The sequence below is a fragment of the Mustelus asterias genome, chromosome 12 (genome assembly GCF_964213995.1).
Source record: "Mustelus asterias chromosome 12, sMusAst1.hap1.1, whole genome shotgun sequence".
NCBI classification, from domain to species: Eukaryota; Metazoa; Chordata; class Chondrichthyes; order Carcharhiniformes; family Triakidae; genus Mustelus; species Mustelus asterias.
The window spans coordinates 79632483-79659772 of NC_135812.1; the positions used below are offsets into that span (position 1 = coordinate 79632483).

The window sequence follows — 27290 nt, forward strand, 5'->3', positions numbered from 1 at the left end:
GTTTGATGAAATAATTACAAGATGCACAATTTTCAGCCCAATGCCATGGCTGCAGATTAGCTCCAACACATGTAATTATGCACAAGCATTATTCCCAGCTGATTGTAAAATATTTATATTGTATTTCTGTTTATTGGATTCACTGCATTCTATTTTTCTGTGTTTAAATGAAATGTGCAATGGTTTTATTTTCTCTTTGTGTGGGTTGAACTGACACCTAAGCGGAAATTTAGATATGCATCAGTGCTCAATAAGATGTGCTATCAGAAAGACCTTGTGAACATTAAGAATGGCCGCGCAAACAGTCCACACCTTACAGATTCTCTTTTTGTTAATGATTTCAGGAGCAAGGACAGGTAGGAAGGAAGAGGCTTTTCTGTGAAATCTTTCAATCGTTTAAGAATTGTGGTGTGTTAACTCAAACTTTAGTGCTTTTCAGCACAAAGAAAATATCCAAGATCTGTTTTACAAAGTATATGAGGCTGAAGTTATCTTACATATTCGATCTGTCTTCGAAAGTCTCCTCCAAAACGTATTCCCTCCACGCTTCACTTTAACTTTAAAACTTCCCTTCAAACCTATCTCTTTAAGTTTTTGATTATTTCTCTTTTCTTTGACATGGCATAGAATTTCCTCAGGCCTCTGCAGCATTCTCTGGGAACATGTTTCTACAGTAAGAAGTTTAACAACACCAGGTTAAAGTCCAACAGGTTTATTTGGTAGCAAAAGCCACACATATAAACTTGTTGGACTTTAACCTGGTGTTGTTAAACTTCTTGCTGTGTTTACCCGAGTCCAACACCGGCATCTCCACATCATAACATGTTTCTTTGTCAGAAGGAACTTATAGAAATGCATGCAAATGTCTTATTATGTGACGATGTGATAACTTTAATGTAAGTTTGATTAAAAACAGAATGATGAAAGAAAACATTTTGGTGTTAAAATAATTGCAATTTACATACAAAAAGTAGAAGTTTAAAAAGTCAAAATTGATTTATTAGTCACAAGTAAGGCTTACATTAACACTGCAATTAAGTCACTGTAAAATTCCCGTGACTTTTACTGCGAATTACTGTGAAAATATATAATTACAGATCTTGCCAGAACAGCATTGAACTAATGGAGATCTTTGAGCGGTGAAGAGGTTTAAACATAGATCTTGATTCAACAAACCTGGCGGGCCTTTTAGCTTCTTAAAAAATTTGAATTACATTCAGCGTGTAAAAGCTTTCATTATCACAAAAACACTCTTTCAAAACTGCATCTCTACTGGAGTGCTGCAGCTGAAATTAATCAGAGCTTTTAATAGCCTTATCTATTCTCAATCGGATAATAGTCATTTCAATAGGATCAAAAAAATTGATTCACATTTCTTTTGTTTCAAATTTTTAATCCAAAAATATTTTCAAAGTGATTTCGATCCCAGTTTTGACAATTTTTGGAAAGTACAAATGAACATTAATATGTGCGTTCCTATAGATTAATTGATGAGTCGCTTCAAAATAGTTTTGATTGGCTTCACAAATTCCTTCAATGCAATGAATACTTTCTTAAATCCTACTGTACATTTTATGTCTGCAACTATGTACCTGACCATCATCTTAGACACAATGATGGGTTTAATTGACCATATGTAACTTGCAGAAATTTTCAGCAAATTGACAATTCAAGCAACAGCTAAATTTTTTTTTTATACTTTTCCAATTCAATCAAATCAAATCCAATTCAGAGTCTCAACAAGTTGAGACATTTCAGATCCAGGCTGACAAGACAGGACGGGAGACCAAAACCACCCTGTCCTGGGCCTGATCTACATGAGTCAAGCTGATTGGAGAAGGGGGAGGATCCGCCTCCAAGCAACAGCTAAATGCTTCAGAAAATTCAGGGATTATACGAAAAACAACAAAAAGAATTGTTGACACAATTTTTTAGACAAATGCTAAAGCACGTTTACATCTTCCTCACCTAATATCGGGTTATGAATTCAGGCCAAACACCGATTGCAGATTATGGTTAAAAAATGATGGACAATTTGAAAACCTGTAAGGGCTGTCAGTGTATCTGTGCCTTTATACCCCTTCTGAATATGTTGTCAGCATGCAATCCAAAAGGTGAGGAAACCTTTATATTGAAGCAAAAATATTGTTTTCTTCTCTCTTCAATAACTGAAGATCCACACAAAGCATTTTTGCAACCAAAAACCACCATGAGTTAGCCCAATACTATTTTTGTTTAGGTTCACAGCTCTTAAAATAACTGAGAATCGGTTAGATTTAAAATCAACCATAGGAAGAAATCTTGTAATCTTTCCATCATAAAGATATATATAAGAAAATATTGACATATTTTCAAATGTGACAGTCATAAATGCTTGAAGAGCTGTGCAGGGATGGGAAAGTAAATTAAAGAGGAGTTCTTGGCAAGATTGCACTTATGCATCTCCTTGTGGCTGCCGAGGGCGTCACTATTGGTAGCTGTGTGTGATTAGAATGCATGCACTGCCACATTAGAATGAGATGGTGCATGAGCTGAGGGTGATCAGACAGCAAAAAATATAAATTGTTGTCCATCTCTCATTGCCCCAAGTCAGCCATTTTAAATTTGCAGATTCTGTGTGGAGTTTGCACATTCTCCCCATATCTGTGTGGGTTTCCTCCAGGTGCTCCGGTTTCTTCCCACAGTCCAAAGATGTGCAGGTTAGGTGGATTGGCCATGCTAAATTACTCTTTAGTGTCCAAAGATGTGTAGGTTAGGTGAATTAGCCATAGTACATGCATCCCTAAAATACACCCAGTGCCAACCTCTGAATTGGTGGCTGCAAGTATCAGATCAAGTAATGGTGCATCTTCAGCTCTTGCCCACAACATTCATGGTGAGGCTGCACTAGAGGCCAGGCAGCAGTTATTTAGTATCAGAAAGTAAAATTGCAGATGGGGAAAGTTGGGGTGAGGGTAGGGCGTTGTGTGGAATGCAAGAAGTTCATGGTCAAACTATCTGTAGGTTGCACTTTGCACTAGATTGCAGGATGAGGGTGGTGTGGAATTTGTAAAATTGCATAAGGCAGGAACATACCATCATCCTGAATGTGTTCAGTGGTGATGGACACATTAGACACTGTCACTGCTGGACCCATAATATGTTGCACCATCTCCTCCAAAGGACTCAGGGGATGTAGGTGTCTGTTCCTCAAGGGTTATCTGCTGCTTCCTCCTGTTACGTATGATCATTTTTTGCAAAAGAGAAAGAGAAGAATGTTAGTGAGTGTGCTGCATCATGGTTAGGAAATGTACCTGTCATAGCTGAAGAGCTAGAGTTTCAAGATATGAGCATGAAGCTTGCAGCAGTGATTAGTGTTTGAGAGTTAGGTGGAGCATCAAGTCCCCATTTCTCACCACTGAATGCAGGAGAAGTTGATGATGTGAAGGGTAGGAGATGTGGAAGGTACATTATTGACTTTGGCCACTTTGGAGATCAATGAAATTTTTCCAGTACGTCAGTCTGAATCCCGGAATTCGCCTCCCTTGTTCCTGATCCCATTCCCTTAATGCAGTCTATATGCAGAGCCTCCTGACCTCTGACAAGAATCCCCTCCTTCTTTTGACCTTCTGGAGTAAGGCCTCCAAAACTAGGTCGGCAAACTTGGGAGTCTTCTGTCTGGCCAGTGTTCCACTAGTAGTCTGCTTCCTTCGATTAAAGACTTTAAGATCAGCTCCACCAACTGCTGCAACCAAAATGCATTTCCTCTTTAAGAGAAACAAGCTGTCTTTGTTAGTTGCAGGTTTGCTTTAAGCTGTGCTGGCCACAGATGAACTTAGGCCCCTGTAACATTGCATTTTGCACTGATCTGCACACTACTATCATTGAGATGAGCAGGCACCATGACATTTGTACCGCTTTTATTATTTATTAGAGTCACAAGTAGGTTTACATTAACACTGCAATGGAGTTACTGTGAAAATCCCCTGGTCATCACATTCCAGCACCTGTTCAGATACCAAGAGGAAGAATTTAGCATGGCCAATGCACCTAACCAGCACATCTTTCGGATTGTGGGAGGAAACCGGAGCACGTGGAGGAAACCCACGCAGACATGTGGGAGAACGTGCAGATTCCTCACAGACAGCGACTCAAGCTGGGAATCAAACCCAGGTCCCTGGTGTTGTGAGGCAGCAATGCTAACCACTGTGCCACCATGTTGCCTGCATCACCAAAATTAGGTGCGGGGTACTTGTGCATCTTAATCCCTGTGCCTGCTTCAGGCCTGAATGAAATTTTAGTCTCTAGACTCTCAGCTGTTGAAAAGCAGACATCTTTCTCCTGTAACATGGAGTGTTAGAGATTACACAAAACCACCCCAGCTTTCTACAACTCTGTTCTCCTTTAATTAATGACATATTGTTATCACAGAGACTTTTAACATTTGAAAAGAAATTCAAAATTCCCATTAGTTGCTGAAAGAATTAAGCCACAATATTCCACGGTCTAATTTTATTCTTCCCAAAGCTAAAAATCCCCTAAAATATTAATATGATTCATGAAGTGTAATGATTATGACATAATTTACATGAAGGAAAAGTTTTATTTGATAATTGATCACATTCAGTGCTTTATGACCGTACTGACTATATCTTCAATTCTATATTTTACAGACAGTCGCATTTTTCAGTCTCCTTTTGTTAAACAAGTGAAAGGGGGAGGATCTGTTTCAATAAACTGCGGATTTTCATCTGAAGACGATACCCTTGTGGGCATCTATTTAAGAAGAAATCTTTTCGTTCCCACCGATCTGATCTACGTCCACGATCGTGTTAATACGGTGCATGACTCATATATCAACCGTACTGAGTTTAAAGGAAACAAAAAAAACTTCACTGTAACCCTCAATAATCTCCAGGAAAATGACACAGATATTTACTATTGCGTGTTTGGAATACGAAAGGTTACAGTATCAAATGCATTTGGACAAGGAACAATGTTGTTTGTGTCAGGTATGTTTCTTTCAAATTTTCACCCAACATAATTTACTGAAGAAAAGTTATTGCTTAACAATAATATCTTTATGTAGATAAAGAATGGCTATGTGAGAGCATATGACATTTTTGTTGTTCTTAGAATTATAGAATCCTACAGTGCAGAAGGAGGCCAGTCGGCCCATCGAGTCTGCACCGACCACAACCCCACCCAGACCCTATCCCCGCAACACCATGCATTTACCCTTGCTAGTCTCCCTGACACTAAGGGGCAATTTAGCATGGCCAATCCACCTAACCCATACATCTTTGGACTGTGGGAGGAAACCGGGGCACCCGGAGGAAACCCACACAGACACGGGGAGAATGTGCAGACTCCACACAGACTGTGACTCAAGCCGGGAATTGAGCCCGAGTTCCTGGCGCTGTGAGGTAGCAGTGCTAGCCACTGTGCCATCATGCCACCCTTGACAGGCCCATTAACTCCATGGTGTGACTGTGGGGGGTGGTGCGGGGGGTTGGGGGGGGCGTTGACTTCCTGCAGGCCCCGCCATGAGATTCACCATGCTTCTTACGGGTGCATATTTACTGAGTTGAACATGGCCAACTGTCAGCCCCCCAACCACCCGCTCATTGTAATATTGTCCAGGTATGTTCTGCACACAAAATCCAACCCGGCTAATCACCGCTCCATCAGTCTACTCTTGATCATCAGCAAAGTGATGGAAAGGGTCATCAACAGTGTATCAAGTGGCACTTGCTCAGAAATAGCCTTCTCACTGACGCCCAGTTTGGGTTTTGCCAGGACCACTCAGACCCTGAACTAATTGCAGCACTGGTTCAACTACAGGCAAAAGAGTCAAACTCCAGAGGTGAGGTGAGAGTGACTGCCCTTGACATAAGGGCAGCATTTGACTGAGTGTAGCATCAAAACTGGAGTCAATCAGTATCAGAGGGAAAATATGCATTGGTTAGAGTCATACTTAGCGTTGCAGAAGATTAGACATTGCCCTATGCACAAGAAATTTGAAAAGTATCAGTGAGGGAATTAGAAATTCCCTCAGTCCACTTTATAAGCATTCTTGGATAGAATATGCCGGGCATGTTTGGATTTAGCCTGAAAATCTATCCAGAAAGTCTTCCCTTGTAAAAGTATTTCAGTCTTTCTCCCTTCTCCTCAGCTCTGACGAAGGTCATCCAGACTCTCCACAAATGCTGTTAGACCTGCTGAGATTTTCCAGCATTCTCTGTTTTTGTTTCAGATTCCAGCATCCACACCATTTTGCTTTTTTCTCCTTTATATGCTGCTTTAGGGCTTAGCCTTCTTTGAAAATAATTACAACATGATCATTCAATTATAAACAAAACAAGTTTGCATTTTTTTCTGTGCTACTTCTGTAGATGTGCATCAACTAACCTGCCCATCAACATTAAGTGGCTTTGGTCTGTGCATAAGCATCATTTCAACCATTGGCATTGTTAGAAGACTTCTTGCATCATAAGTTTATAAGTGTTCACAGAACATTAAATGCAGAATGCGATGTTATGTGCCACCCTGTATTGTCTAGGCACGGATGATAATAAATCCACACCCAACCAAGCTAACCCTGCAAATCCTCGTTGTTAACATCTGTGGACATAGGCAAGACATGAGAGCCAACACACAGACTAGTCAAGTAACACTCTGACATGGTCCTGTTCATGAATTATGGTTGCAATCAATGTCCAGGGCTTCTTCATCACCAACCCTGGGTATATCATGCCCCATTGGCAGTACCGTGTAGACAATGGTGTGGTCACGGGGACTTCAATGTTCATCACCGAGAGTGGCTCAGTAGTGCCAACATGAACAAGTTGGCCAAGTCTTAAAGGATTGATCTACCAGACTGGGCATGTGGTAGGTGGTGAGAGGACGGAAAGGAAAATTCGTCACAAACCTACCTGTTGCAGATTCGTCTGTATGTGACAATATTGCTATGAGTGGCCACGACACAGTCCTTGTGGAGATGAAGTCCTATCTTCACACTGATACCATGAATTGTGCACAATCACCATGCTCAATGTAATAGATTCAGAACAAATGCAGCAGCTCATTGCTGGTGTGGTGCTTTGTGGTGATTGTCCCTTTAAGGACAAAAGTAGGAGTAAGGGTCACCTGGCTCGGGACTCAGAGTGGATAATCACCTCAGGAGTTGGAGACCTCTCTTAGACATTAGACATGTAGGGGACTAAAGCAGCCAGGTGGCTGCTGTACTGCTGTATAGTTTTTCTTATTAATAAATACCTTTTGTGCTTCAAATGATGTCGGCGAAAGTGCTTCATTACAACTGGACTTTCACAAGGCTTTGTGAAAGTAACATTCATGCCACACAAGTGCCTGGCAATTGCCATCTTCACCAAGATGAGAATCTAACCATCTCCCTTTCATGTTCACATTGTCATCATTGAATCCCACACTGTCAATGCCCTTGGAGTTACCATTGACCAGAAACTTAACTGGACTAGCCAGATAAGTATTGTTGCTTCAAATGGAGGTTAGAGGCTGGCTACCCAGTGACAAGTAACTCATTTTGTGACTCTCTAAAGGTTGTTCCCCATCTACAAGGCACAAGTCAAGAGTTTAAGTACTCTATATTTGCCTGGATTATGCAGTTCCAACAACACTCAAAAAGCTTGACACCATTCAGGATGAAGCAGCCTGTTCGATTGGCAACCCATCCACCACCTTAAGGTTTCACTCCTTCCACCACTGGCACACAGTGTCAAAAATGTGTACGATCTACAAGATGTGCAGCAGCAAATCATCAAGCCTATTTTGATAGCATCCTCCAAACCCACTGCTTTACAACCTAGAAGGACAAGGGCAGCATATGCATAAGAACACCACCAACTTCAGGTTCCCTTGTGTTGGGTCTGTTCATTTTTTAGAGTAGACATAGGCAGCACTGGTCCAAAGATGAAATTCTTTTATTGAGCATCATTTAAAATTAACACATTAGAAAGCGAAAAAGGATCATTTGAGAGAGGAAGAGAGAGAGAGAAAGAGAGAGGGACCAGCCGAAGTTAGTCCTCATACAGACTCGATCTAAACCTCGCACAGGGCTGAACTAATTAAACAGATAACTGTTACTACAATATATGAATTCTTATCGGTGTTATTGAAATTGCTGGTACCAACTTCCATAAACAATTGGCAGCTGTGGCCATGAAAAACTTCTGTTTGGGCTTGCAAGATTACTTTCAAAAAATGCAGTCAACTTTCCAAGCTAATCCCAGAATTCCCAGCTGAGTTTAAAATATGGCCACATTAGCTTTAAAGCTTGGCATAGGCAGAAATATCTTAAAATGAAATATTTTAACTGAAGCAAACCATGCAAAGGATCCCACACCTTGCAAGCCGCACACTATCCTGACTTGGAATTATGTCACCATTCCTTCATTGTTACTGAGTCAAAAACCTCAAATTGCCTTCCAAAAAGCACCTTGGGTGTATCTACCTCACATGAACAGCAGGGGTTCAAGAAAGTGGCTCACCACCAACTTCTCAAGGATAATTAGGGTTAGACAACAAGTGCTGGCTGAGCCAGGGACACCCACATTGCGTGAACAAATGATTTAATTTTTACTTTCTGTAAAGAACGCAGGAAGATGATAGAAGATGAAAATAATTTCATGACAATGTGAAGGTATAAAATGTGCAATCCTTTTGTCAAAACTGTTTTATATCTTTTCAGAGCCCAAACTGGAACATTGTGCAGACAGTTGCGTAGGAGCAGAAATATGCAAAGGAGGCTCATATAAAGATCCATTAATAATTGGTGTGATCGTTTCTTCAATTGTTGTCGTTATCTGTGCATTAGCTCTGTTACTCTGGCGTGTAAGTTCCTAATATCTTTGTAATACTTCTTAAACTTTATAGATAGTAACCAGTAAAAGTGAAACAAATTAAGTAAAATTAAATTCAACTAGTGCCACTTTGCCTTGGATCCCATGGGCCTTTACTTTCTGGACCAGTCTGCCATGAAGGATTTTATCTAAAGCTTTGTTAAAGCCCATATAGACAGCATCAAATGCATCACCCTCATCAATAATCCTGGTTACTTCTTCAAAAAATTCAATTAAATTTGTCAAACATGACCTTCCCTTAACAAAGTCCATGCTGACTATCCCTGATTAATTCGTGTTTCTCCAAGGGCAGATATATTCTGTCCCTCAGAATTCTTTTTTGTAACTTCTCTAACAGTGAGGTTAGATTGACTGGTTTATAATTTCCTGGTCTATCCCTACTTCCCTTTTTTATAATGGGACAATGTTAGCAATTCTCTGACACTTCATCTGCGACCAGAGAGGATTTGAAAATGATGCTGTCCCTTGACATCAAGGGTCCTCTGCTCTTAGTCCCGTTCTTTGTCTTTGCGGGTACATATTTGCCCTGTACTCTCACTATCTCTTCCCACTGCTCTGACACAGTTTTATCTCCAAGTAACTGCTCCCAGTGCACTTCTGGCTTTATCTTACCTTTAAAAAAATTAGCCTTTCCCCATTTAAGAACTTTTATTCCTAGCCCTTCCTTATCCTTTTCCATAACCATCCTAAATCTAGTTGAATTATGGTCACCATCTGTAAAGTGCTCACCTACTGATATACCTTTCACCTACCCGGGCTCATTGCCAAATATTTAGCCCAGAATTGCTCCCTCGCTTGTTGGGCTTTCTACGTACTGGCTTTAAAAGTTCTCCTGATGCAATTTAAGAATTTTGCTCCCTCCCTACCTTGCACACTAAAACTATCCCAGTTAATACTTGGGTAGTTAAAATCCCCTACCATTACTGCCTTATTGTTCCAACACATTTCTGAAATTTGATTACATATTTGATCTTCTATCCTGCTTGTTTGGGGGCCTGTAGTACACACCCATAAGTGTGTCTGCCTCTTTACTATTGAACCCAGGATTCAATTTACTGCTGAACTCACTGTTGAAGGTTGAAGATTCCAGGGACATAAAATGAGGAATGAGCATTTTACAGTTAAGTAAGCTAAGTACAGCAATTCTCCTCTCCTCAGAACCTCACTGCTTTCTGGTTAATACATGCAGGGGAGGAGGTGAGAGCGTCCTCAGCCGCAATGCTCATCCTGATTTCTGCAACTCCTTGCGCCATTTATACAGATGTGTAATTCTGTGAATCTCAAACATTTCTGTCTTGGGGACACCCTGTAGATGTGAATCTCTGGGGACTCCCTGTAAGATTACAAAGGCTGTGCTAGGTTTGCAGTGGTAAACAATGCGGAGATTTGTCTTTTTACTATAAAAGTAGAATACACCAATAGCTGTAGTGCTAATGTCGAATGAACATTTCTGGGATCTTCCAGTTTTCCCTCGGGACCAGGGTTCTCCAATTGGAAATTGAAATAATAATTCAAAGGAATGTTGTTTTTCTAAAAAAAGTGTTTTCTTCTTTAGCTGAAGAAAAACTGCCATCGTGACCAACCAAATCGTGCGAGAGCTCCGAACTCAGTGTATGAAGATATGAACCTGGTGCGAACTCAAAGCACAGGACGTTAGTCTTCAGATGAATCATGTTAATTTCCTTGCAAGTAACATCAACCTGGAGCATGGACAGTACTTTTGTTATTAGATAAAGTATATCAATATAGTCATAACATTCTTACCTGTTCGCAACTCTTTTTGCAATGTAAGAGTTTGTTCAAGTAAAAACAAGTTCTATTTCCATGGAGCAGTGCAGCCTGCTTAGTAGAAGCTGCTGCTTGTACATATGTCACAGGTATATTATGATAGAACAGCATACCATTTGCATGGGAGGGGAGGGAGCAAATATTACTCTTTTATCTCATTGTAAAATTCCCTTTCTCTCCCCTCTCCCCTCCTCTCACTGCTTTTAAGTCTCTTCTGTTGTCAGGCATCTCCACACTTTTTTTTAAAGGATGTCACAGAGGCCTTTGAAGAATGTCTAATCTTTAATCTGTGCCTATTGTCAATAGCAGAAGGATCCTTAATCAACTTCTTGAAGAATAGTGAATGTAAACTGACACGCAAATATGCTACATCAACTTTCAAGTAATATATGTGAGACATATACCTTAGATGGTAGATAACTTGCTTTATTCCAAAATATTATATATTTTGTCAGTGTATAGAGATGAATAACTTAGTTGATAGTGTAAATATCCAAAGTGGTTATACAGATACTCTCATGAATCATTCCGTGACAGAGCTTGCAATTTTAAACAAATAATCCCAAGCTTGCCTCCTTTAGTGTCCTTATACCTTGATTATGGTACTAGCTTTTATTAGGACATGGTTTCCAGAGGTAGAGCAAGTCTTTTTATATTTCATTACACTGAGTCTTCATGTGTGAAACTACACAGTGCCAGTCTGATGTTTAAGCGTGTGGAGCTGAGAAGGTTTCTTGTGTAATATAAAGTGGTTATAGAGGACAGAGAGGGTTGTGTGGATTGGTCATGCTAAATTGCCCCTTAGTGTCAGGGGGACTAGCTAGGGTGAAAGCATGGAGCTATGGGGATAGGGCCTGAGTGGGATTGTGGTATGTGCAGACTCAATGGGCCGAATGGCCTTCCTCTGCATTGTAGGATTCTATGATATCTATGATTCTATGATGACACTCGGAAGAAACCTTCTTTGGCAGAAACAGTGCGGCCGAGAATCAACACGTTCGGATCCGGCAGCTAAAGCTGCAATATTCCAGCAGAGGCTCACTGCATTGTATTGGTAGCAGGATTTTAAAATATTGAGATCGGCTAATCATCACACGTTCAAAACTGGCACCTTTTGGGGTTGGTGTCACATCCTTACAGCTGAAATGTATAATTTTATGTGGTTCTTGCTGCATATCGTTTGCTGCAAATATCATCAAGAGAAAAGAAAACTACCCACAATATGTCTATCAGTTTTTAGTTGCATGTTTGTGCCATTCCAGTTCATAGAATCATAGACTATTAGAATCTACAGCACGGAGACAGGCCCTTCAGCCTAAACTGTCCATGTTGAACAAAATACCCATCTGAGCGAATCCCATTTGCCTGCATTTGGCACATATTTCTCTAAACCTTTCCCACCCATATATCTGTCCAAATGCCTTTTAAATGTTGGCAATGTCCCTGCCTCAATCACTTCCTCTGGCAGCTTATTCCACATACGTACCACCTCTATGTAAAAAACTTGCTCCTTAGGTTCCCATTAATTCTTTCCTCTCATAACTTAAACCTATGCCCTCTAGTTCTCGATTCCCCAACACTGGGAATGCAATATCCATTCAGCCACGGTCCAACTTCAAGAGCTCACCAAAACCCTTTCAGATTCAATCTTTCATATTTTCTGAAATGAACTTATGAACATTTTTAATCTTAGTTATTGGACAAATTCTTGTTTCTAACAATCAATCATGAACTAGGCAACACGGTGGCACAGTGGTTAGCACTCCCACCTCACAGCACCAGGGATCTTGGTTCGATTCCAGCCTTGGGTGACTGTGTGGAGTTTGCACATTCTCCCTGGGTCTGCATGGGTTTCCTCCGGGTGCTCCGGTTTCCTCTCACAGTCCAAAGATATGCAGATTAGGTGGATTCGCCATGTTAAATTGCCCCTTAGTGTCCAAAGATATGGAGGTTAGGGGGATTATCGGAATAAATTAAGTTACGGCAATAGGGCCTGCGTAAGATGCTCTGTTTGAGAGTCGGTGCAGAATAGCTTCCTTCTGCACTGTAGGGGTTCTATGATGCTGTGGTGAACCATCGTTGGTTCCCACTAGATAGTACTGAGCCAGGGTCTGGCCAGTACTACGAGTATGTATATATGTTGCTGTTGGGGTTAGGGATGGGTTGTTCTACTTGTTGCTGTTGGGGTTAGGGTTGGGCTGTTACACCTGTATTATAGTTATTGTGGTACATCCCAGTCGGGCTCCGCCTCCTGGGAGAGGTATAAAGGTCACTGCTCTGTCTGGGACCCCTCAGTCTGGGATCGTGTACTATACATGGTAGCTTCGTTGTAACAGTAAATAAAAGCCTTTATTTCCTTGAGCATCTCAAGCCTCGTGTGTGATAACGCGCATCAGATGCTGATGATGAACTTAAATTCAAGGACCATTTTGTGATTCAGGTAATGGAAACTAATCAAATAAATCTCTGCAGCCTACTCAGAAGTTCTCATTTTAAAATAGAAATGGTTGGACAACTTTAAATTTTGAAAGTATTTCAATTGGAATATTTATTTCAATTAGAACTGCATTGTGTTGATTGTTTCATCTCCAATTTGTCATCTTCCTCTTATTACTGCTCTATTACAGCTCCTTTGAACTTGCTATTTGTCTCTCAATCTCCAGATATATTACAGTTAGCGAACTTTTTCAATTTCATTCACGCTCTCCAACATTGACACACGATTTATTACAGCATCTTCTCTCATTCCTTTTCCACAATATCAAAATTGTAACATTTCTTGACTCTCCCATTCCCCCTCTCCATCGAGAATCTAACGCTGTTTAAAAAGCTCAGCTTGATGCCTCCTTATACTGTGAGTCAGAATCTTTTACACCTCGCTGATTCCTTGAGCGAGTGCCTTTCATGCTTCACGAGGTTTCTCCATTTAACTCAAAAGGCTACATCTCAGCAAGGGCCTGATTTGAAAATAAATCTCTACAGCACTGCAGGCGGACTGCCCAACCAATATCCACCCGCAGTTTTGAGGAGTTTTATAAGCCTGTTAACAAAATCTCTTTGTTCTTAATATCCGAAGAGGAGTAATACTGAATTAGGAACCAAAGTCATTGTTACTTTGGAGGCTTGTGCAGGAACTGTACAGAAGAATTAGATTGTACAGAATGGCTCTGAAAAACAAATTCAGGAAATGTGGACATCAGTAATGACATCTCAGTGCGATGTTGAAGCTAACCACAAAATGTCAGCTGTACCACAGTGTCTCAGTGGGTGTCCTTGTTTAACTTAAATTACATTTTCTTTTTACTTCCTATGCAATGTCTGGAATGTGCTACTAGTGTCAGTAACAATGTGAACATTTGTATGTATCGTGTCTCTTCATGTGCAGCATGCTGTATGTTTTAACATTACTTTATCAATTACGTTCAGCCTAACCTGTCAGATTTAGAAGAAATAATCACCTTTAAGTATTATGATATAAAAATGTATTTTTTTTGCTAAATGCGGATTTTCTCCCCTGTCAGTTCCACATACCCTTCTGAACTAACATCGAAACTGCAACCTCTTCCGGGATCTGTGCTAAGGGCAGCATGGTGGCATTGTGGCTAGGCCTGCTGCCTCACAGCGCCAGAGACTCAGGTTCAATTCCAGCCCCGGGTGACTGTCTGTGTGGAGCTTGCACATTTCTCCGCATGTCTGCATGGGTTTCCTCCCACAGTCCAAAAATGTGCAGGTTAGGTGGATTGACCATGGGAAATTAGTGTCAAGGGTATTAGCAAGGTAAATAAGTGATATTGCGGGGATAGGCCTGGGTGGGATTGTTGTCAGTGCAGTCTCGATGGGCCGAATGGCCTCCTTCTGCACTATAAAAATTCTATGATACCGCAGGACTTGTCACCAGAAAGAGCACCAGTGTGATTTGATTTTTCTCCCATTGTATAGGAAAGCACTTTTTATTCACTCCCTCTCTCTGATAGACAACTCGGCTAAGCTCAGACCTACCTTTAGAATGGCAAACCTGCATCCTCCTGATCTTCAGTAGACCAAACTAGTACATCAGTGTACTGTGTCTCTCCTGATACCTTCACACTACACACAGTGAACCAAGAGCAAATCAACCACAAACGTGCTGTGGGTTTGGAAACTGTTTATGCTGCTGTAATCTCCGATTTGAGGAGAAAACTCTCTTTGTTTTACCTGGTAATTAGTCAAGGGGGTGGGCAATCACCGTGGAAAGTCTCTGTTCCTACATAAGTAACAATTGGTTATGTGCGTAGATACAAAATTTGCCCTTTCCATGTCTGTTATGTTTCTGACTGAGAGGCAATCGAAGCGGCTAATAAAAAACAAAAATTCGAGTGTTCTGTGGCAATGTTTTCTGGCCGAGGAGATAGTCAAGCTTTAGAGTCAATCATGAACTCTCATTAGCTCTGACCTAGTTGCGGTTTCCTTTTTCCGTGCAATGTTATTAAGGTGACCTTTTTAACTGGCATCAGTATTGCCATCAGACATCACAGTGTTCTAATTCTAAATACTTTTCGAACATATTTGCAATGATATCTTTTCCTATTGTAGTCCATTTAATGTACTAACACATTTCAAGTGCTTCGCAAAGGTAAAATAAATTAAACTAATGATTTCCTTTTATAATGTCTTTGACAAGGTTGTTCCACAGGGGGTTATGTAATTTTCCATAGAACTGCGAGTCAGTACAGAGGGTGAAGTTATTTTTCATCTAAACATAAAGCAAGGTGGATTACATAAGATTATCAGTTTAGTTTATCATCACCATCTGGTGACTAAAAGCAATTTAATTTAACTTTGACTCACTCTGACCAATCTGCATTTGGTTCCAATTTGTTAGTTTGGGAAAGAGGTCACAGAGTTTTGCTTTTGCATCCAACATGAAGGTTATTCTGCATTATTTACAATTCTTAACCAATTTTATTTTGCTTTTGACACAACAACTCCTTCGGCAAAACAAAAGGATTCATGCCTGCTTAATTATCTTGTTGGAGTTGCTGATGAGCTAAAGGGCGGAATATGCACAAAGAACAGAATGGTTAGCATTCCAAATTTCCAACAGGAGAGTTAATGCCTGACCAAAATCTCCCAAAGCAACCTGCCCAAAACTAATAGCTCACCATGTACCAGATCCATATTCTGCACTCCCGAAATGTTACCTGTTGATGTGCTACAGAGTGACACAACGTGACCACATACTTCTTTCATCTACTGCAATTCAAATTTGTGCAGCATTCCTGTTCATAGAATCAAAGAACAAGAACAAAGAACAGAACAGCTCAGGAACAGATCCTTCGGCCCTCCAAGTCTGCACCGATCATGTTTATCTATGCAAAGCAACCGCTTATATCCCTCTATTCCCTGTTTGTTCATATGCCTATCAAAATAAGTCTTAATTGTGGCTAACGTAACTGCCTCAACCACCTCACTTGGCAGTGCATTCCAGGCTCTCACCACCCTCTGTGTAAAAAACTTCCCCCGCACATCTCCAGTGAACCTTTTCCCCCTTATCTTGAACTTGTGGCCCCTTGTAATTGTCATTTCTGCCCTGGGAAAAAGCTTTCAACTGTTCACCCTGTCTATACCTCTCATCATTTTATAAGCTTCTATCAGGTCGCCCCTCAGCCTCCATCTTTCCAGGGAGAACAATCCCAGTTTATTCAATCCCCATAGTGCAGAAGGAGGCCACTCGGCCCATCGAGTCTGCACTGGCCACAGTCCCACCCAGGCCCTACTCCCGGAACCCCACATATTTAACTTGCTAATCCCCCTGTCACTAGGGTCAATTTAGTATGGCCAATCAACCCAACTCGCACATCTTTGGAGTGTGAGAGGAAACCAGAGCACCTGGAGGAAACCACACAGATAAGGGGAGAATGTACAAACTCCACACAGACAGTGACCGGAATTGAACATGGGTCCCTGGTGCTGTGAGGCAGCAGTGCTAACGACTGTGCCACTGTGCTGCCACCTCCCCCACTGTTGATGAAATAAATTACAAGGAAGAACCTATCCTCATTTAAACTCAACTACATCTGTACCAAGCTGTGAATTCTGAGCTGCCGTTACTTCTTTCACTTGACAGCGACCAAAAAGACATGTGTCCTAGGCCCAACCATCTTCAGCTGCTTCCCTCTGTCATAAGGTCAGAAGTGGGGTGTTTGCCGATGATTGCACAATGTTCAGCACCATTCGTGACTCCTCAGATACTGAAGCAGTCCATGTTCAAATGCAACAAGTCTGGACAACATCCAGGCTTGGGGTGACAAGTAACATTCACGCCACACAAATGCCAGGCAATGACCATCACCAAAAAGAGACACTCTAACCACCACCCCTTGACATTCAATGGTGTAACCATCACTGAATCCCCCACTGTCAACATCCTTGGGGTTACCATTGACCAGAAACCCAACTGGACTCATCACATAAACACAGTGGCTACAAGAGCAGGTCAGAGGCTAGGAATACTGTGGCGAGTAACTCACCATTTGACTCCCCAAAGCCTGTCAATCATCTACAAGGCACAAGTCAGAAGTGTGATGGGATACTCCTCACTTGCCTGGATGGGTGCAGCTCCAACAACACTCGCCCCAAAACTGGAAAATCCCGCCTGAGGTCAATGGACCTTTCCTGCTCCGATTCCTGTGGTGAGCGGTAGAGAAAAATTTGCCCCACAATCTCAAACATACTCTTGCTCACACACACGCACTGACTCTTACTCACACACAGGGTGGGATTTTCCGGCTGTGCTCACACTGAAACCGGAAAATCCCGCCCGACGTCAATGGACCTTTGCGTGATCCGCCTCTCACCCACTATGATTCCCATGGCGGGCGGAATGGGAAAATTCACCCCGTAATCTCACACACTCTCACCCAGACATACACACTCACTCACAGACACACTTGCTCTCACACACACGCTCATTCACACACATTCTCATTCACACACACACGTTCGCGCACACACACACACACTCATACACACACAAACTCCTCACTCATACACAATCTCACACACACATGCACACAATCACACACACATTCACTCATACACACACTCCCTCACTCACACACACATACTCCCTCGCTCAGGCTCCCTCGCTTACACACATACATACACACCCTTGCTCTTACATACCCACTCCCTCGCTCACACTTTCTCACCCACACATACACACACACCCTCGCTCACACACTGTGTCTTGCTCCCATGCATACTCTCTCATTCACACTCACAGACACACAGACACACTTTCACTCACACACACACACACACATGCACACACTTACTCACTCTTCTGTTGGTTCAACCTCTGATAGTTGTTGACAGGGGCAAAGGGTTTAAAGATGACATTTTTAGGAAGGTGTGACTGGGGACGATCTGAAGGGAGCACAAAAGTGGCCAGTGCAAATTGAGCTCTTAACAATGTCAGGGAGGACTGCGGCAAAGACAGGTGTCAGTAAATGATGAATTTGGTGTGGGGATATCAAATGAACACCCACACAGTGATGGGAGGTCAAAATTCGGATGAGTGAAAGGTTGAGTTGGATGAATACTTTGTTGCTATTGTAGGAAATGTCCAAATAAATCTTAAGTTATTAATGGGACTGGTGTAAATGTTTACAGAGATTGTAGGTTGTTTGCTGCATAAATGACATAGAACATAGAACATAGAAAAACTACAGCACAAACAGGCCCTTCGGCCCACAAGTTGTGCCGAACACATCCCTACCTTCTAGACCTACCTATAACCCTCCATCCTATTAAGCTCCATGTACTCATCCAGGAGTCTCTTAAAAGACCCTATTGAGTTCGCCTCCACCACCACTGACGGCAGCCGATTCCACTCGCCCACCACCCTCTGTGTGAAAAACTTACCTTTAACATCTCCCCTGTACCTACCCCCCAGCACCTTAAACCTGTGTCCTCTCGTAGCAGACATTTCCACCCTGGGAAAAAGCCTCTGAGAGTCCACCCGATCTATGCCTCTCAACATCTTATACACCTCTATTAGGTCTCCTCTCATCCTTCGTCTCTCCAAGGAGAAAAGACCGAGCTCCCTCAGCCTATCCTCATAAGGCATGCCACTCAATCCAGGCAACATCCTTGTAAATCTCCTCTGCACCCTTTCAATCTTTTCCACATCCTTCCTATAGTAAGGCGACCAGAACTGAGCACAGTACTCCAAGTGGGGTCTGACAATGAGAAAGATAAATTTGGGGTCCTTCATTTTAAGGAGACCAAACATCCAAAGCAGAAATGACTGCGACTAAATTATGTACATTTCATTTTCTGAGAATTGTCCTTTCAGAAATTGTGTTTAAAAACTGTAGGTATTTCTGTAAAGTTGTTGAAACATTTGATTTCAAGGAATTTGCCATGTCAGACGGTGGGTAAACTTTTCCTCACTTTTTTCTGGTCATCATCATTAGTCACCATTAACTCCAGCTGAGAGATTTTGTCCTAATTAACGGTTACTGTTAAATCTAATAATGCACAAAGACACTGACAGGAAAATCAAGGTCAGTGCTTTTGATATATTTGAGGTTAATCATTATTTTTGTGTTTGTAGATTTGATTTCTATCTGCAGATGGCTGTTGTACTATATCTTAAAAATGCATCGTTCTTTGTCTAGGTACACCTTATATTGCTTTCTGAAGCAGAAGTTTCTCCCTCATAAAGATGATGCATATTAAGCAATAGACCTTTTAGATATGTAACCATTTCTAAATGTAATCTGCAATATTAAGAACGCCAAAGAAAAATAACTTCCCTTATTAAAATATACAATTTAATAGATCTGTTGTTGCTAAACAACAATGTCCCTTGACTAGTTTAATTATATCTGATAAACTCATGCTGCAAGTCCCAATGCTATTAGCAAGTTTGGAGCCTGCACAATACCAGGCAAAGGGTTTATTCCAACGCCGGGCATCTCCACATCATTTATTCACTTCCCCATGGGTGAGTTTCTGTTTCCTTCACAAACAAAGCTGCTGGTTAATATGTCTGAATATTCTTGTCCCACGTTTTCCAACAGAATTCTGACATTTCTGCCCATGTTTTCACTAAGTTGGTTTGATTTGCTTTCAATATATTTTTATTGCACTCCAAGCTGTGCAGCCAGACAGCAATCCGAAGGTCCCTGTTTGGACCATGAACAAGTTGGCCTCTTTATGTTACCACATGTACAGTTGTGCAAAAGGAGTTAAAGAATAGTTATGGACTCCAAGCAAGCTTACAAAACATACATTATTGCTTGGGTGGTCTGCTTTGAGGCTGAAAGATGAGGGAGTGCAGTGCAGGAGAGGGCAGGTGATAGATAAGTTACTGTGGGGAAGGTCATACACAGAGGGTGGGATTTTATGCCTTTTCCCGCCAGCAAAGACCCTCTGGTGGCAGGACAGGCAAGCGGGATTAGCAGACATGGGGGACGGAAGGGGGATGGGGGGAATGGGGGGGTGGGGTGGAACAACACCCCACCCAGAGTCATTTCCTTCACTTGACATTCACTAAATGACAGCGTGTGGTGTCACAGCCTCATCAATGGGGTTACTGGTGAGCTATATCACCTACAACAACCACAATGTGAGACTTGCAGTGGGGCATCTGTAGCATTGACTGTAACATTTAAGGTCACAGTGGAGTTTAACTTCATGCGGTCGACATCTTCCAGGCTGCAGGAGGGTGAGGTCAGCTACTTGTCTAGTTTGCTGCATATCACTGCATCTGGGAGGTCTCCAAGGTTCTTTATGCTGGGAGTGCCCCTGTATCACTTTCCTAATGGACAGATTGAGGTAAGGTATTGGAGCAGTACCTCTCCAACTCCATACGCTGAACCATTGCTTGCTTCACCATCAGCATGCTGCAATTTTGCTGAATAAAGAGGAATCCTGCTCTACTCAATGCTCGGATGGTTTGCAGCCTAAAGGGCTGCATCTCTCCAGGTCTGTGCCAGGTTTCTCACCAGGAGGCATGGTTTATTCTTCCTGAGTCAATCCTCCGTGCAGCCTCTATTCCAATCAGGCAGTGGAATTGCAGGTTGACTACTTGGTGTGAATCCCTCTGAGCAATGTTCGAGGCCCACGTCAGGAACCCTGACACAACCCCCACCAGAAACATCAATGAACAGACTGTCGCCGATGCTTTTGCTGCCTCTAAAATGGAGCAGCTTGCTCTGCACAGCCCTGACAGTGTCTTTAGATATTTAGTTGCATGCTGCATCCCTTAACATGATCACGGCTGAAAGACGTGGAAGAGAGTGAGAAGGGGAGAAGCAGCAGCACAGAAAGGGAGGAGGAAGAGCATTAGCAGCAAATCGCCAGACAGCCAAGAGCTGTTTATATGAACCATGTTCCTCATCCCCCAGGGTCCTTATCTCCATCACCTTTTCTCCCTCCTACTCACCACCCCCCCTTCTCCAACCACCCACACTCGGTCCCTGCCCCCACTCTGGCCCCGCACCCAAACCGAGTCCCCACCCGCCCTCACCACCCCGATCTCCCCCTCCCCCCCCCGGCTCTCCCTCACCCACACCACCCCATCTCCCAACCCCCACCCACATCACCCCATCTCCCACCCGCCACCCACACCACCCCATCTCCCACCCCCCGTCCACCCCGCCCTGCTACCCCGCCGAGAAAACCCCTTTCTCCTGCTGGCAGTTGGAGCAGGGCTTCAAAAGCTGCATCAATGGGTCTTAATGACCTCTCCGTAGTCCTTCCAGCCATTTTATCCCTTTCCGAATGTTTCCTTGCTATCGGAGGCAAAGTGGATTTGCTCTTAACAAGGTGTCGGCTGAGTTTGAGTTGTGGTGGTGAGGCCTGAGTGCCTGGGGCATACAGAAAATGCAGCATAGCTCTGTCTGCACATCCTCCCTCCAGCGCCGCTTTCTGTTTGGCCCATGTGGAGCACACACCCTGCCCCCACCCCCATACAACACCTTTACAGGCACAGCCACATTTCCATTATCACCAGATAAATGAATGTTCAAAGCAATTTGCCCAACAACATTTTCATTTTTAAATCCTTAATTTGTCACAAACTATTATTTTGACAAGCACCCAATTTTCTGATCAATTTAAAAAAAACAATGTCAGTTAATACCCATTCACCCCAACCTCAATGTTTGAGTGAAAAGAGAACAGCAATTTCAATGTATATTATTATTCTCTCTTACACATGGGTGGCACAGTGGTTAGCACTGCTGTCTCACAGCGCCAGAGACCCGGGTTTGATTCCAGGCTTGGGTCACTGTCTGTGTGGAGTTTGTACGTTCTCCCCGTGTCTGTGTTTCCAGGTGTTCCAGGTGAGGGAGGGTGTTCCAGTTTCCTCCCAGTCCAAAAGACCTGCTGGTTAGGTGCATCGGCCATGCTAAATTCTCCCTCAGTGTACCCGAACAGGCACCAGAGTGTGGCGACCAGGGGATTTTCACAGTAACTTCATTACAGTGCTAATGTAAGCCTACTTGTGACACTTAATAAATAAACTTTTAAAAAAACATCTGGAAGCAAAATTGCTACAGAATTTTTGCCAGTCCTTTACAGGAATTGGTCAGTGAAGGATTTCATCATTTAACATCATTTTACCGGTTAAAAAGGGTGACAATTGCTTTGGATGAAAAGTACAAATCATGACATTTGCAGTTACATGTAACAATTGAAAACGTATGTTTTAACACTTAGTAATGCTGTTTTATCCTGCAAGAGAAAATATGTTGTAGGTTAGCCTGTTCTTTCACACCAGAAATCTACTTCTCATCAACTCCACCCTTGCAGAAGCTAAGGTAATCTGTGTCTAATGCAACTGGGTAAAATCGCTTCTCGGCCTTTTGGCTAAGATCAAGTGTAGTATCGACATGCTGTACTTGGTTGAAGTCATTAGGTTACATTTTAGCTTCATTTGAAGCTATTTTTAAGAGTGGCATCTCGGCCTTTTGGCTAAGATGCAAATGAGATCAAGCCTTGGAGGAGGTGCAATGCCTACTCCAATCAGCTAGGATCATGTGGTTCCCAAACCTTTTTCACTGGGCCGCACTTTCGGAATAAAAATTTGCTCGCGCCACACTGAATTTTTTATTGATAAGAAATACATTCAAAAACAAAAATAAACAACTAGCAGTGCTTGATTCATAACATAGAACACAACTACTTTATAATATGATCATGGGACATCGTCCTCAGCATCACTTGATGCTCTTGCTCTCACTTTGGAAAAATATCTATCCATGTTTCAATGTTTCTTTGATTGTCCTTGAATCTTCCCACCACACTTGCCATCCCCCTCACCGCACCAGTGTGGCACGCCGCACCCTTTGGGAACCACTGATGTAGATCAAGCCCAAGACAGGAGGTGCGAGCCCTGTCTTGTCAGCTTGGATCGGGAATGTCTCACTTGTTGAGACTCTGAATTGGACTTGATTTGATTGAATTGGATTTTTTAAAAACTGGGTATATTCAATAGTAAAATTCCACCTACTTAAAACGAAGGAATTGAACTCCCAGGGCAAGACTGATATTGGCTGGAAATGAGAGTGTTATTTATAAATGTATGTAAATAAATATTTGCACAGTTATGATTTAGGCAGGATCATCAGAATAGACAATTTTGTTAATATGTACATAGGCTGGAATTAGAGTCATTGGGAGGAATGTAGCAGGCGAGGGTTGGACCATGGAAAGGTCCTTTGACCTCGGGTGGGAATTTCTGGTTTTGGGGCGAGCGTGGCCCATTGAGTCATTGATGCGCTATCAATTAGGCAAAAGACTACTTGTGTGCCAATACAACTGTAGGCTTTTATTCATAACAGAATCAGGAGCACATCCCAACAGGTAACGACCCGAACTGAACAAGGGGGAGGAGACAGTTACCTTTATACTAGGTGACAAGGGGAGGAGCTGAGCCGGCAGAGGATGTGTCCAGGCATAACAAACACACAACGGTGGTCCAAGTAGGACAAAAGCACAACTGAAGTCCACCACAGTCATAGAGCCCAGAAAAGGCCCTTCAGCCCGTCGAGTCTGCACCAACAGAATTACACTAAATCTACACTAATCCCATTTTTCAGCTCCTGGCCCATAGCCTTGAATGTTATCACATTTCAAGTGCTCATCCATGTACGTTTTAAAGATTGTGAGGTTTTCTGCCTCCACTATCCTCCCTGGCAGTGCATTCCAGACCGAGGAGGTGGTCAGGTGTAGATGAGTGTGAATGTTTTTTCCTCAAATTCCCTCTAAACCTCCTTGCCTTAAAATTATGCCCCTTCATTATTGACTGTTCAACTAAGAGGAATAGCTGCTTCCTATCCATCTTGTCCATACTGTAATACACATATACACCTCAATCAAGTGCCCCTTCAGCCTTCTCTGCTCTAAAGAAAACTACCCAAGCCTGTCCAGCCTCTCTTCATAGCTGAAATGCTCCATCACGGGCAAATTCCTGGTGAATCTCCGTTGCACCTTCTTCAGTGAAATCACGTCCTTCCCAACCAGAACTGCACATAATACTCCAGCTGTGGCCTAACCAAAGTTGTGTAGAGCTCAAACATAATCTCTCTGCTACTATAGTCTATGCCACGACTGATAAAGGCAGGTGTCTCATATGCCTTCTTAACTACTTGCGGGTGGCACGGTGGCACAATGGCTAGCACCGCTGCCTTACAGTGCAAGGGACCCGGGTTCAATCCTAGCATCGGGCTACGGTCTGTGTGGAGTTTGCACATTCTCCCCGTGTCTGCGTGGGTTTCCTCCGGGTGCTTCAGTTTCCTCCCACAGTCTGAAGATGTGCGGGTTAGGTTAATTGGCCATGCTAAAATTGCCCCTCAGTGTCCTGAGAAGCATAGGTTAGAGGGATTAGCGGGTAAATGTGTAGGGATATGGGGGTAGGGCCTGGGTGGGATTGTGGTCGGTGCAGACTCGATGGGCCAGATGGCCTCTTTCTGCACTGTAGGGTTTCTATGATTCTATGATTAAATTTCCCCTTCGTGTTCTGGGATGTTAGAGGGATAAGCAGGGTAAATATGTGTGGGGTTACGGGGATAGGGACTGGGTGGGATTGTTATTGGTGCAGACTAGATGGGCCGAATGGCTTCCTTCTGCACTATAGGGTTTCAGGTCTTAGGAATGCTTCTGGGTTCTAATGCAGGCAGCGGGAAGCACTAATGCAGGTGGTGGATATACTGGAAATTCTTTGTGACAAGTGGCAGTGCTGCAGCCTCAGGACTTGTCAAGCAGCAGTGTCTGTGGTCATAACTGCATTTGTTCCGGGGGCTGTGCTGCTGGGGGGCAGTGGGGGGGAATGGGGAATGTGTGTTGCTGGGGGTGTGTGGGGGGGTATGAGGAGTGTGTGTTGCGGGGGGGGGGCAGTGAGGGGGAATGGGGAGTGTGTGTTGCTGGGGGTGAATGGGGAGTGTGTGTTGCTGGGGGTGAATGGGGAGTGTGTGTTGCTGGGGGGCAGTAGGGGGAATGGGGAGTGTGTGTTACTGGGGGTCAGTGGGGTGAATGGGGAGTGTGTGTTGCTGGGGGTGAATGGGGAGTGTGTGTTGCTGGGGGACGGTAGGGGGAATGTGGAGTGTGTGTTACTGGGGGTCAGTGGGGGGGAATGGGGAGTGTGTGTTGCTGGGGGGCAGTAGGGGGAATGGGGAGTGTGTGTTGCTGGGGGAGCATTAGGGGTGGAATGGGGAGTGTGTGTTATTGGGGGGGCAGTGGGGGGGAATGGGGAGTGTGCGTTGCTGGGGGGCAGTGGGAGGAATGAGGTGTGTGCGTTGCTGGGGGGCAGTGGGGGGGAATGGGGAGTGTGTGTTATTGGGGGGGGCAGTGGGGGGGGAATGAGGAGTGTGCGTTGCTGGGGGGCAGTGGGGGAAATGGGGGGCTGTGTTGCTGGAGGGCAGTGGGGGGAGAATGGGGAATGTGTTGCTGAGCTGGGGGCGAGCAGAGATCTTTAATCTCTCCATCTGTTTCTCCCCTTCTCCAAATCCCTGCCCCCTCCCCCCTTCAGATTGATAAGATGGCTTTTGCAATGCAACCCATCGATCTTGCTGTTTTTTTGGTTGCTGCTGGAGCTGAGGAGGCCCGGGCCTTACCACTCGCAGGAGGAGAAGGAGTCAGCCACGAGAGGCAGGATGTGGCCACCATTTGCCCTGGGAGTGGGTGGTGGGGTGGGGGTGTTGGGGCAGGAGAAGGAGGGAGCAGAGACCCCAGCAGTTCTGCACGCCTGAGTCCTTCGAGCAACTGTTGGACATCGCGTGCCACTGACGCTCCGGCTCCGAAAGGAGACAGTGCGACACCTCTGCCATTTGTTGCAGGACCTGGCACCTCATGGCATGGGAGGGGGTGGGGAGGGGGGGGGGGGGGCACTACTCCCTGTGGCTGTGAAAGTGACGACTGCCTTAAACTTTTATGCCACCGGGTCCTTCCAGGCTGCCAGTGGACACCTTGGTGACATTTCACAATCATCCATCCACAAGTTTGTGAAGGAGGTCATGGACACCCTGTATGCCCGGACTGGCCAGTATATCAAATTTGACTTGGACAAGGCCCAGCAGGAAGCCCGGGCTGCAGGATTCGTGGGGATGCCAAATATGCAGGGAGCAATAGACTGCATCTCTGTCGCCTCAAGGCTTTGGTCAGGAATCCAGGATGAGTGTTTTCAGTAGGAAAATAAAAAGAGGCAATGTGAGCTAAAGGGTACAATTCTAAGAGTGAATAGGAACAGCTGAGGATATATATGCATAAATCATTGAAGGTGACAGGGAAGATTGAGAGTAGTTAAAAACCACACTGAATTCTCGGCTTTATAAAGTGATGCCTAAAGTACAAAAGTGGAGGCAGATTCAATTGTAGCTTTCAATTGAATAATAATAATTGGATAATTATCTAAAGCTAAAAAATGCAGGTTACAGGAAAAGGGCAGGGGAATTAGGTTGATTGGCCATGTTAAAATTGCCCCTTAGTGTCCTGAGATGCGTAGGTTAGAGGGATTAGTGGGTAAAATATGTAGGGATATGGGAGTAGGGTCTGGGTGGGTTTGTGGTCGGTGCAGACTCGATGGGCCGAATGGCCTCTTTCTGTACTGTAGGGTTTCTATGATTTCTATGATTCATGAATAGAAAGGGTTTCCATTCAATAAATGTGCAGTTGGTGTGTGACCATCAGCTCAATATTATGCATGTCTGCACCAGACTCCCCGGCAGCGTGCACGGCAGCTTCATATTGAGGAGTTCTAATATACCTTGGGTCTTTGAGGAGGAGCCGAGGGTGCAGGGATGGCTCATGGGGGACATGGGGTACCTGCTTCAGACTTGACTGATGATGCCTGTGCGGAGGCCTGAGACTGAGGTGGAGACCTGCTATAATGAGGCCCAGGTTGCCACCCGTTCAGTAGTAAAGCGGTGCATAGAGCTCCTCAAAATGCGGTGTCAGGTGCCTGGACTGCTCTGACAGGGCCCTCCAATATAGCCCCTTGATATTGTCCTGCATTGTGATGGTATGCTGTGCCCTACACAACTTGGCGCAGCAGCGAGGAGACCTTCTTGAGGAGGACGGGGACGTGGAGGCTGACCAGCCCGGCATCGCTGGGGAGGGGGCCGCCCAGCAGGG

The 27290-nt window shown here is 43.7% G+C and overlaps 1 non-coding gene and 1 gene segment (V, D, J or C); both read left to right on the top strand.

The window, feature by feature from the left end:
• Window positions 1-284: 284 nt before the first annotated feature.
• LOC144501964 (Ig kappa chain V region 12F2-like) lies at window positions 285-13026 on the top strand. The segment is given in 4 exon segments: window positions 285-356; window positions 4653-4991; window positions 8708-8850; window positions 10435-13026. Coding segments are annotated over 4 exon segments (651 nt in total).
• Window positions 13027-22509: 9483 nt separating this feature from the next.
• LOC144502191 (U2 spliceosomal RNA) lies at window positions 22510-22699 on the top strand. Its single transcript, XR_013499316.1, has one exon. It is a non-coding gene; the product is annotated as a U2 spliceosomal RNA (small nuclear RNA).
• The last annotated feature ends 4591 nt before the right edge of the window (window positions 22700-27290 follow it).